The 12,702-nt window shown below is 34.4% G+C and overlaps 1 protein-coding gene across 3 annotated transcripts in view; it reads left to right on the forward strand.

The window, feature by feature from the left end:
• The window catches only part of LOC114349379 (serine/threonine-protein kinase Genghis Khan), a 217,796-nt gene that overhangs the window by 148,631 nt on the left and 56,463 nt on the right, over positions 1 to 12,702 (forward strand). For all 3 annotated transcript variants that reach the window (XM_050648108.1, XM_050648111.1, XM_050648109.1), the window contains 3 exons: positions 354 to 446; positions 500 to 693; positions 10,188 to 10,419. In XM_050648108.1, coding sequence (XP_050504065.1) covers positions 354 to 446; positions 500 to 693; positions 10,188 to 10,419 — 519 coding nt within the window. The remainder of the gene's footprint in view (positions 1 to 353; positions 447 to 499; positions 694 to 10,187; positions 10,420 to 12,702) is intronic.

Genomic DNA, 12,702 nt, shown 5'->3' on the forward strand with positions numbered 1-12,702 from the left:
ATGGTATTGAATCAATGCCTGGGGATTTATTTCTCTTTAGTGATTTAATTGCATCTTTGACTTCAGCGAGTAAGACAGTAGGTTCTCTAGGGTACTCAGAAGGCCACTGATTTTCTGCTGATACCTCGTTATTTTTATACAGCTCGCCACAGTAGTTTCGCCATGTTTCCAATATTTGACCGATCAGAGTCATGTCTATACAAAAAGAAGAGCTACATGGTTTATATTTTAAACAAAAATACAATTCTAACTTGATTTTTTATGTTGATATTTGTTTGTAAAATTTATTATTTTTATTTAACACTTTTTTCGATAATCATTCAAACACTCTTTAACAAAATCTTTTATTTTAGCTAAACGTCCTCTGGGCATCGATCCTACCAGAGGCATTGGAACAGCATACGAAGGTTATGTCAAAGTTCCAAAGACAGGTGGTGTTAAGAAAGGTAACTCAAAAAAACATAAAAAAGATCATTTGATCACTCTTCCTGATTTTCAGGTTGGATCCGACAATTCGTAGTTGTTTGTGATTTCAAACTTTTCTTGTACGACATATCTGCCGATCGAAATGCCTTACCAAGTGTTCATGTGGCGCAAGTGTTGGATATGAGAGATCCACAATTCAGTGTGTCCAGCGTTAAAGATTTGGATGTGATTCACGCGAATAAGAAAGATATTCCGTGCATTTTTAAGGTAAAGCTACCTTTATCTTTGATTTTTCAGCTTTCGGGCCTTTGAAGGTCTCTTTTTAGTAACTTGTTAATTTTTGAATCAAACCTACATAAAGCTTTTCTCTTTGCACGAATTAATACTTTCATGTTGAATGTTCACATTTTCTACCTGCTGAAATGAAAATGTACCTACACGATACACGATGTACACAACCAATATATGATAAATCGTGACAACACATATCGTATCGCGACAATGGCAGCTAATCTGGAAAGCTCAACGTAGGTGGCGCTTGTGTAGATGGAGGTTACGTCAACTCTTCAAATCAATCTATTTCTAAATAAATATTGCATATTTGTTTCGCTGTATGAATTTAATTTGAGAAAATAAAATGCCTCAATGTTGTACAGTGCCTTTGGGCTCATTGAGAACATCAGGGCACAGGTTTCTCCAAGATATTCCGATGAGAAAAAAGTGGATTGTAGCAATAAGAAGGGATACAATAAATGCACGTATCTGCAATAAACATTTTGTTGAAACAGATTACGTATTGCCCCTGAATCCGACTGTAAAAAATCGTAAGTTGTTTATTTGTTATGGGAAAGGCGCAAAATGTTGCCTGTCAAAATTTTCAATGTGATTTAAATATATTCATTTTCTCGAATCCTGAGAATCGGCGATCTTGGTGAAAAAAGGAATCAAACACCAAGTAATTCCTACACCAGACGGACTCATCACTATGGAAGCCACCATAGTGAGGATCAAGACAGGAAAAGATATGCTGAAAATTGTTTCAGCATATGTTAGACCAAATGATCCAATCTTCAAGGAAGACTTAAATGTCATATTAGACACAGTAGAGCCCTCTATCATTATAGGAGATCTGAACGCAAGATCTCCGAACTGGTTCGATAGAACCACAAACCGCAACGGGAGAATATTGTGTGGCTATCTCGAAGAACGACCAAACACGATGGTGGCGGGACCCATAGAACCCACATGCTTCCATGGTGGAAACAGACTTCCCACATTCCTAGACATAGCAATTCTACAAAATGTGGGTCAACAATACGAAATATATTCAATGAATGAGGGTGACTCAGATCACAACCCAATTGTACTGACCCTGGGAGCAGTAGAAACAAACAACTTGCAAACCTATAAGAAAAAACGAACAAATTGGCCAAACTACAAAAGAATAGTAAGTGAAACTATTGGTGCAATACCAACAATAAATACAAAAGAAGAACTAGAGGAATGCGTTAAACATCTAGAAAAAACGATACAAAACGCTATCGAGGCCAGCACCACAGAAGAAAAAACTCCAACAACAAAAGGAAGATTCAGGGAAATCAGCAATGAGCTGAAAGAACTGATAAACGAGAAAAACAGGAAAAGAAGAAGAGCCAACAGAACAAGAAACCCAGAGGACAAAAGAATTGCTAATGAACTGAATAGGGAAGTCAAAAAACAATTAGACGATCATCGAAATGAAAACTGGGACAACTATATCCAGCAACTAAACCCAAATAAATCCGCGTTCTGGAAGCTATCTAAAATACTAAGAAAAGATAAAAAACCAATCCCTCCTTTACACGGTGAAAATGGAATTGTGTACACAGAAGAAGACAAAGCGGAAGTAATGAAAAACACGCTAGAAAGAGAATGTAGGGAAAACTATCATCCCGATGAAGATCTAGACTTCACAGAAGAAGTCGAACGAAGATGTAGAATTCTAAAAATAAGAAAGGGCATTATAGGTATTACACACACCTCCCCTGAAGAGGTCAGACAGCTGATCAAGCGTACTAATGCTAAAAAAGCTCCAGGACCGGACAAGATTACAAACAGAGCTCTGAAAAATCTGCCAGGAAAAGCAATAGTGTACATAACAAATTTAATAAACAACATCTTAAGACTAAGACATTTTCCTGACAGATGGAAAGAGGCTCACGTAATCATGATTGAAAAACCAGGAAAAAATGGTACATTTCCACAGAATTATCGACCGATAAGCTTATTATCAGCATTAAGCAAAATCGCAGAGCGGGTCATATTAGTTAGGCTAAAAGAAGAATCTGAAGCAATCGGAACAATACCTGAAGCACAGTTCGGATTCAGATCCGAGCACTCGTGTGAACTTCAAGTGCTGAGGTTAACAGAATATATCACGAAAGGGTTCAACGAAAAGAAATATACAGCGGCCGCCTTTCTAGACGTCAGTAAAGCATTTGACAGGGTATGGCACGACGGCCTGCTGTATAAAATGAACCAATATGGTTATAGTGAGGCGATGACGTGTCTTCTCTCGTCATACCTAGCCAACAGGAGGTTCAGAGTTCGGATAGGGCCAACCCTGTCCGAAGTTGGGACCATGGAGGCTGGTGTGCCACAGGGGGCAGTGTTGTCGCCATATCTATATACCATATATACGGCAGACACCCCAACTGAACCCAGATCGTTGCTAAGTCTATACGCAGATTATACAGCGATAGCTTTTAGCAGTACCCACCCAGATTTTGCAACAAGACATCTACAAAGAGCTCTTGACGAACTACAAGAATGGTGTGTGCAGTGGAAAATAGCTGTCAATCCTGACAAAACACAGGCCGTTATGTACCAAAAAAGAAGAGGCAGACCAAATGAGGTACTATCCCTATTTGATACCCAAATTGAATGGTCAAATCAAGCCAAATACCTAGGCGTAATGTTGGACAAAAGGCTGACCTTTACAGAACACGTAAAACAAACGGTCAACAAAGCTAAAGCCCTTAGGAGTCAACTGTCATCGCTAATAGGTCGAAAGAGTAAACTGAGATTTAAGACAAAGATTAGGATGGCAAATTGTATAATTTTGCCAACTCTAACATACGCCTCAGCCGCATGGGGGCACACGTGTAAAACCAATAAGAAAAAAATACAAACCATCCAAAACCACATGATCAGGGAAGCTCTGAATATACCTACATATGTCCCATTAAGATATGTATTTGGACATACGCAACAAAAGAAAGTCCTGAGAATGATAGACGAAAGAGCACATGAAATATTTAACAATATCAGACACCATCCTAGCAGATTATTAAGAGAATTGACTAACTACGACGAAAACCAAAGAACGGTACATAGACGGCCTAGACAGCAGTTAGCTGGATATAGAGGAAACCCTTAAGAATGAAAAATTGAGATAACCACAGAATATCGAAACACAAATGTCGCCCTTCAGGCACTAAGTACCCTTCAGGTAGGTCAAATGGACCATAGCCGCGGAATGTGAGCATCAAGGTCACGTACCGACAGACGTGGGCTTGATGGCCACACCTTTCGGGCGCTCAGCCGTCGAGGAGAACAAAATTTATTTTGCCAATTCGCCGGCTGAGTGACCGAGCACACACGGTCTGGACAGCAAGACACCGATTTAGATTGGTGCCTTGATGTCCGGAACACATTTTTTTAGGACTCAAGTCCAAAGTAAAGTAAAAAATTAACTTAGTCATTAATAGGGAGAAAAGCTCTTCTAGCTACCCCTAAAACCAGGTGGCTTAACCACATGAAGTAATACAAAGGGTGTCCCATTACCCAGGGCATCCAAAGTAACATTAAGATCAACGCCTCCCCATTCGGTATGTCCTTCGATGGGGAGGGGTGGAGGTATAGCTTGGGGGTCAGATAGGTACCACTCCATTACGGGGTGTGACCGGTTTGATCTTCGGACATGTGGGTTCCACTTTTCCATTGGAACACACATGTTCCCCGGGGCTGGGGTTGATACGAGCATGTGTGTGAGAAAACTAATAAGTATTTTTGAAAAATTTAAACGCAGAATGAAAGATTACTAGTCCAGGAACCAAAGCTTTTCACCTCGCAATTTTTACAGAATGAATCAATTTGCTTGAAAATTTGAGAATAAGTAGTGGATAGTCCATGGATCAAAATCTATATGATGCCGACAGACGCTTTTACCGTCAGGGTGGTTGCCATCCCATCTCGGGGGTGGAAATTTTTTATTATACTTTGACCGTAAAAGTTAATAAAAACATTCATTCTAAGCAAAAAATATTTTATACATTTTTTTGATAAAATTAATAGTTTTTGATTTATTCGCTATCGAAAGTGTTAGCTTTATATCTAAAAAGTCAATGTTTTTCGATGGTATACTCATTTACGATTCACTCAATTTTTGCCGTATAACAAATTTTATCAAACTAAGTTCTAGGGAATTAAATTACCTACAATTTTATATTTAAACATTTTTTCGTATCTGTGATGCTAATCTTTCTATTCTGAATAAAATGACATTTTTTACCAAATTGCAAATATTCGTTATTCGCTTTAAACTTCAGTTTTTTAAAAACTAATCATTCGAAGCCAGTCAAACTTCTAGAATCTATTATTAACACATAAATAAAGAAGAATAAATAAGGCCAATGGCTAAAGACATCGCTAACTTACATTATTATGATTCCAATTAGATTCTTTCTTTTTTTTTTTTTTTTTTCAAAAAAATATATTGATATTTTAACCGTAACTTTTTTATTTTTTATCTTAGAAAGTTCGTTAAAAAAGAATTTTTTAGGTTATTACAAGATCTATAAGACTACTGTCACTAAATCTTTTTAAAATTCTCAGTCACAAAAAGAGGTGGCATTGAAAGGGTTGGTAAAGGTGGATTTTGCATGATATTACAAGTTTTAAGTGTCAATATCTCACTCAATTTTTGCTGTAAAAAAAAATTTTGCAAACTATGATCTTGGGAATTACATAAGCTACAATTTCATATTTAAATATTTTTTCGTATCTCTGATGCTAATCTTTCCATTCTGAAGAAAAGGGCATTTTTTACCAAACTACAAAAACTCGTTATTCGATTTTAACTCCATTTTTTTAAAAACTAATCATTCTAAGCTAACCAAACTTCTAGAACCTATTAACAATACATAAATCAAGGAAACCAAATCAGGTAAATGACAAATTTTAATTAAGGTGGTGAATAGGTGGTTGTTTACGATCATTTTTTTGCTGAAAAAAAAATAGGGACTGACATTCTTTTCATTATAAGTCACTTAATTTTTTTAGCTAGAGATTTTTTTTTATTTCTGGAGATACATATTTTTAAATACTTTAAATTAGTTTTTACAAGTTATCCTTGAAAAATGCATAGTTATCCCGTCCTTTGACTTTGAAACTACAATATTTAGCATTTGACGAAGAAGAGCCAACATTTAATAAAGTATAGCTCGATTACTATTGGTCTTAAAGAAAATAAAAAAAACAGTTTTGTTTATTTTTTCAAAAGGTACATTTTTGTTAGGTAAAGTTGTTTTGATAAAACGAAAACTTTTTGAGTTATGTGCAGAAAACTGATTAAAAACATTGATTTTTTCGATATAAAACTAACACTTTCGATAGCGAATAAATCGAAAACTATTTATTAGTTTTATCAAAAAAATGTATAGAACGTTTTATGCTTATAATGAATATTTTTACCAACTCTTGAGGTCAGAAAAATATTAAAAATTTCCACCCCCGAGATGGGGTGGCAACCACCCCCATGGTAAAATTGTAAAGCGCCTTTTGGCATGATATAGATTTTGATCCTTGGACTATCCATTACTTATTCTCAAATTTTCAAGCAAATCGATCCATTCTGTAAAAATTGCGAGGTTTTGTCCTATTTTAAGCTTCATTACTTGGACTATACGTTATTACCGAGGACCTAAGGTCCCTGAGAATAAATAAAAAGTTCCTTTTGAATGAAATATTTGCAATTAAAAATCACACTAAATTTTCTTTTTTATTTTCACCTCTGTAACTTATTAAAATAAACATTGAAGTTTTCAGGGACTTTTGGCCCTCAGTAACAATGTAATCTTTCATTCTTCGGTTAAATTTTTCAAAAATATTTATTAGTTTTCTCAGCATTCGAAAAAAAAACGAATACATTTAAAACACATTGAACATTTTGACAGACATTTTGCGCCTTTCCCCTTAAAATAATTTTAACAAATAAACAATTTGCATACATTAGGCCTCATCGAAAGGTAAACTATATTAATCATCGTCTTAATGTTTTATTTCTAGAGCTCAAATACAAATACTTCACTATAAAACTCATATCAACATAAATATTTTTATTTTGCTCTGAGCTAAAACCTGAAGACTATGATTAATATAGTTTTCCTTTCGATAAGGGCTTCCTTTTTTCCAGTAGTTCTCGCATTCCTTCTCCTCAATTCGTTTTTCAACGCACAAACAGTCCGCAAGATCCGTATTTTTTGACATAATTTATTATTTATTAAATCGTAAACAAAACACCATATACAAACTGCACGAATTGCCAAAACGTTGACCCCCAATTACACTAGCGCCGCCGAGCGGCAGCAACTGCGTACATAGCTACCATTGATAACTCCACAAATGATAAAGGAAAATTCGTAACGACGTCAATTCGTAACTACCACTATTCGTAACGGTAAAATTGAATTATTGTGTTTATTTTTGTTAACGTGGAAAACAATTTTTATTACAGTTGCCATTGAAATTATATTTATTTATTTAACGGAACAACATCAGGAAAAAAATTTGTAACACTGATACTAGGCTGTTCAATAAATTTTGCGGCTCGATAAGAAAAACACAATTTTATGGTTTGACTTACACTTTATTATTCAGTATAGTCTCCCTAAACATGAATACTAGTACGTTCTTTAATGGTAAAATATTGCAAAACCTCTGAATTTTAAAGAACCGCTTGGATTGACATAAAATTTGGCATACACATAGCTAACAAGTCAAAGAAAAAAAGTGATATTGTGCCGATATGTGCTTTTGCCCCGGGGGTGGTTTTCGCCCCTCTTGGGGGTGAAAAAATATTCGTCCAAAGTAAGTCTGGAAATGGATAAACTGACTAATTTTAAGTAACTTTTGTTCTATAGAGTTTTTTCACCAAGTCAATACTTTTCGAGTTATTTGCCAGTGAATATATTCATTTTTTCAACAAAATAACCACTATTTTGTCGAAAAAACATTCTTAGCAAAAATATATCCTGTACAAATTTAAAAAAAATGGTGTATATATCACGTCTCTATACCTAGTAGAAGCAGAGTTATAGCTAATTAAAAATAGGTTCATATTCGTCAAATTCCAAATGGAATACTTTAACGTGAAATAACAAAAAATGAAGCACATTTCGGGGAAAACTCATTAGAACTTATTTAAAGTGTTAAAAAAAAAAGCTTCATTTTTGTTGTATAAAAAAAATTTCTAGCATCAAAAGTAAACAAGTTACGTTCAAAATAAAGTTAGTCCCTTTTTTTTTTGGTAAAAAAATCGGGAAAATCACCCCCTAATTAGTATCTCAAATGAACTTAATCGTTACGACTTCACAAGTTTCTTGACTCGTGTATGTATTGTTTATTTTATATGATCTGTAAGTTTCATCAGTTCACAGTCCTTATTTTTGAAAGGGCTGTAGTTAAAAGGGGTTGAACGAGTCACTGATCACGAATGTATGCAAATTTAGAAACACCAAATCTTAATAAATTTTGTCTAAGGGTGATTCCATTTCAAATCACTCAATTTGTCTGAAAATTGGTATTAGGTCTGGATCCCGCGTATGAAAAAAAAGTTGATTAATAGCAAGCTAAAAATTTGTTAATAGCTTAAGGGTGTCTAGTCGGACAAACTTTGATATATGGGAACACTGGAACAGGGGAAGTTTTAATTGTGGAACAGGTTAAAAATTTGGAACGGTCAGACCACGAAAACGGCACATGTATTTTGTCCGACAGAACAGACTTAAACTTTCCGAACAGAGATTAAAATCTCATGCAAAAATCAGATTGCTATTTATCACCAAATGGGCGTTTTAATGAGTGGAACATGTAGAATATGTCAAATGACAGGGATTATCACAGGTGATAAATAGCAGTCTGATTTTTGCATGAGAGTTTAATCTCTGTTCGGAGAGTTTAAGTCTATTCTGTCGGACAAAATAAATGTGCCGTTTTCGTAGTCTGACCGTTCCAAATTTTTAACCTACTCCACAATTAAAACTGCCCCTGTTCCAGTGTTCCCATATATCAAAGTTTATCCGACTAGACACCCTTAACCTATTAACAAATTTTCAGCTTGCTATTAATCAACCTTTTTTTTCATACGCGGGATCCAGACCTATATGTAGCTTCTGCGGCACGTAAAAATAAGATATTTAAGGTCAAAAAATCTTCTTCTTTTTTTCTTAAAATGTTATTTTATGCGATTTTACAGTGATTTGGTTTTATTTAAAAAAATTTGCATTTGCTATCGTAAAGTATCAATGGAAAACATAATATTTTAATAGAAGGGACTTAAAAATGTCATTATATGGCATTATAACAAGTTACTTTGATTCAAAACAAGTTTTTGATCAGATTTTATAGTGTAGAAAACGTTAAAATACCGTGTTTTACATTTTTCTCCATTCCCAAAATACATCATAATCGATTTGGCTGGAAATTTGCCCACAGATAGCCAAAACCTAGGACTTTAAGTGGTGAGAAGGATTTGAATGATATTACAATACCAAAAAAGTTACATGCAATATCATAGTCAAAAATATAGGTGTCTACTGTAAGTACAATTAACTCGAAAATGTCGACCTCACGACAAAAACTGTTAAAAACAACTTGTAATAATTGTAAATACGAGTTATTTGGATCAATTTCAGTTCCTACCATTTTTGTCGAAAAGTTAAAAATGACGGAGATATTGAGCAAAAAACGGTTCTCCTTTAAAATCAAGATGGTGGAGAACGTAACGGAGGAATTCATTCGCGATTTTAAATTTAGACTACTATTGACTCCCCTAAAGATTAGAAAAATAAAATTTTGGGCAGCTCGGCATACAAGCTCAAATGTTATCCCGACTGGACTAATATATACTTTTAAGTCCGATATTATTGCATGTAACTTTTTTGGTATTGTAATATAATTCAAATCCTTCTAACTACTTAAAGTCTTAAGTTTTGGCTATCTGTGGGTAAATTTTCAGCCAAATCGATTATGATGTATTTTGGGAATGGAGGAAAATGTAAAAAAACGGTATTTTAACGTTTTCTACACTATAAAATTTTATTAAAAACTTGTTTTGAATCAAAATAACTTGTTATAATGCCATATAATGACATTTTTAAGTCCCTTCTATTAAAATATTATGTTTTCCATTGATACTTTACGATAGAAAATGCAAATTTGTTTAAATAAACAGTAAGTCACTGTAAAATCGCATAAAAAACATTTTTAGAAAAAAAAAGAAGAAGATGTTTTACCTTAAATATATTTAAGCAAGCAGAAGCTATACACCAAGTTTCAAAAAAAATCGGAGATCCAAAAGTTTTTGCGTGAGTGATTTGACATGGAATATACCTTACACCATTAATGTGGCTTAATCTCATATAAATGTAATACTTAAATTTTTATTAACATTAATAAGTTATTTAATACAACACACACAATTTATCACAAATATTTTACAGATAACAACATCCTTAATGGAGCCACCTGGGCCTAGAAATTCAACATTAATGTTAGCTGATACTGAAGCAGAGAAGAACAAGTGGGTTGTTGCGTTAGCTGAACTTCATAGGATAATGAAAAGAAATAATCTTCCGAATACCACAGTTCTTGTGGCTAGAGAACTTATTGATACGTCTCTGACGTTATTAAGGAACGCGTTGAGTGGGGCAATTATTGATCCCGACAGAATAGGTATGGAATAAAAAGATTTTTTATCTATCTTGTTAGCTATCATAAGGATTTTTTACATGGTTTACCATATATAAAAAATTTTGGTTTTTCTGGTTGTCGTAACGTAATGTTTGGTTCTATCTCTTCAATCCCAACCCCCCGGAGGGAGTGTAGTGGTCGACGTGATGTCGTGTATTGTCCGTTTTCAAAGATCTCTGTCTCTGGTCATTTCTTTTAACTCATGCATAGGTCTTTTGCATATTCCTGTAATTTGATTGATCCATCTTGTTGGGGATCTTCCTCGTGATCTTCGGCCTTCCACCTTTCCTTGTATAGTCTTTCCATGTTTTCTGTGTTTGCTCTCATAACATGTCCAAAGTATTTTAATTGGCCGAGATGGACTTTACTGGAGAGTCGTTGGTAACTTTTAGCTCTCTTAAATTTAATTATTTGTCCTACGATCACTCCAAGGAATTCATAACATTCGTCTCAAACAGAACATTTTAGTGGAGTCTATCTTTCTTCTTTCCGATTTTCTCAGGATCCAAGATTCACATCCGTAGGTCAGTATTGGGAATATTTAGCAGTTGATTAACATCATCTTTAACGCTCTTGAAATTTGACAGTCCTTCCATATTGTCACTTTTTGCTGTGGCAACTTTTGCTAGATCGCATCTACGTTTTATTTCTTCCTGTAGTGACCCTGTATTTGTTATTAATGATCCCAGATATACATAAGTATGAACTCACAATCTCAAACCGGTCAATTGTGGTTATGTGTGGATGATTGTTATGTCCACTATTATATCTACTATCATGATCATTGTTTTTGATTGCGGAACAAATATTTGACTTTCGTTTTCAACCAGTCGATAAGATCAATCAGCTCTGCTTGACTATTTGCAAGAAGGGCTGTGTCATCTGCGAAACGTAGGTTGTGTATTTTATGACCATTTATTGAAATGCATTTTTCCCATCCTTCAAGTGCTCTTCTCATAATATGCTCCCCATATACATATATTAAATAATTGTGTAGATAGTATACATCCCTGTCTGACACCCCGTTCTGGATCAAATTCGTTCGAAAGTGTGTCAAGCACTTTAACTGATCCAGTAGTGTGTTCGTATAGTTCAGTTATAAGCGAAATAAGGTGTTGTGGTACGCCTTCTTCTTTTAGTATTCGCCATAAGTGTCTCTACTTGACCCTGTGGAAGGCCTTACGATGATATATAAAGCATATGTACAGTGGAATATTGAATTCCCTAGATTTTTCGATTAGCTGTCTTATATTCAACAGGTGTTGAAGGTGAAGATGAATACCCTGTTGTTCATCTGCTGAACTTATCCTCTGATTCATTAGGTCTTGTAAAATTTTAGTTGTAAGTTTTAGGGTAGTATTTAACAAGGTGATACCTCTGTAGTTTTCTGTCTGCTTTTTATCTCCTTTTTTGAATAGTAGATCTCCATTCTTCTCTAGAAGATCTAGTAGTTCTCCATTCTTCCGGTATTTTATTATGTTTTATGATTTTGTTAATTAGTGTTGTTAATTGTTTTGTCATTGCTGCTCCACAATATTTCAGTAATTGGTTTTGTATTCCATCCTTACCTGCAGCTTTTCTGTTCTTCAGCTTTTCAAGTGTTTTTCGAACTTCTTGTGTACTTATATTAACATCTTCATTTGTGGTAATTTCTGATGTTTCCAGTTCTAAACTCCGTCTACCGAACAGGCGGAGTAATCACGTGAATAAATTTTCACCCAGGTATTCTTCAAAATACCTTAACTCACGCCCTTGTACAGCTGGTTCCAAAAAAAAACTGATACTACTCTTTCTTTATAAAATGCAGGAATTTAAAATAATATCAAAATTTAGACCTTAATAATTATTACAATTTATGAATTAACATATTTATGTAATCAGTTGTTTGTTGTTTGTTTGTTTATTTTATTATTTGTCTGTCATAATAAATATAATATAATGTCAGACCAATCAAATACACTGCTCAAAATGATCAAATCTTACTAATGGTAGGGGAGCGAAGTATGCTAAATGTGCAGTCACTCGAGCGCTTTGGGGACCTATTGGGTTGTGATTATTAGGTCCTAAAACCAAAAAAAGTTAAGTAAAATTTTCCATTTTAGCGGGCGCTTGCCATTTTTTAATTTAATTTTCCATTTCCATTAATCGTTTTTTCCGAATATAGCGCCATCTATCCATAATTCGAAAAAATGTTTCGAATAAAAGTTGCTTATTTTTATGCAGAGAATTCAAATCTGCAATAAAAAATGGGGGCTCCCATTTAAG

Source organism: Diabrotica virgifera, chromosome 4, assembly GCF_917563875.1.
Source record: "Diabrotica virgifera virgifera chromosome 4, PGI_DIABVI_V3a".
NCBI lineage: Eukaryota > Metazoa > Arthropoda > Insecta > Coleoptera > Chrysomelidae > Diabrotica > Diabrotica virgifera.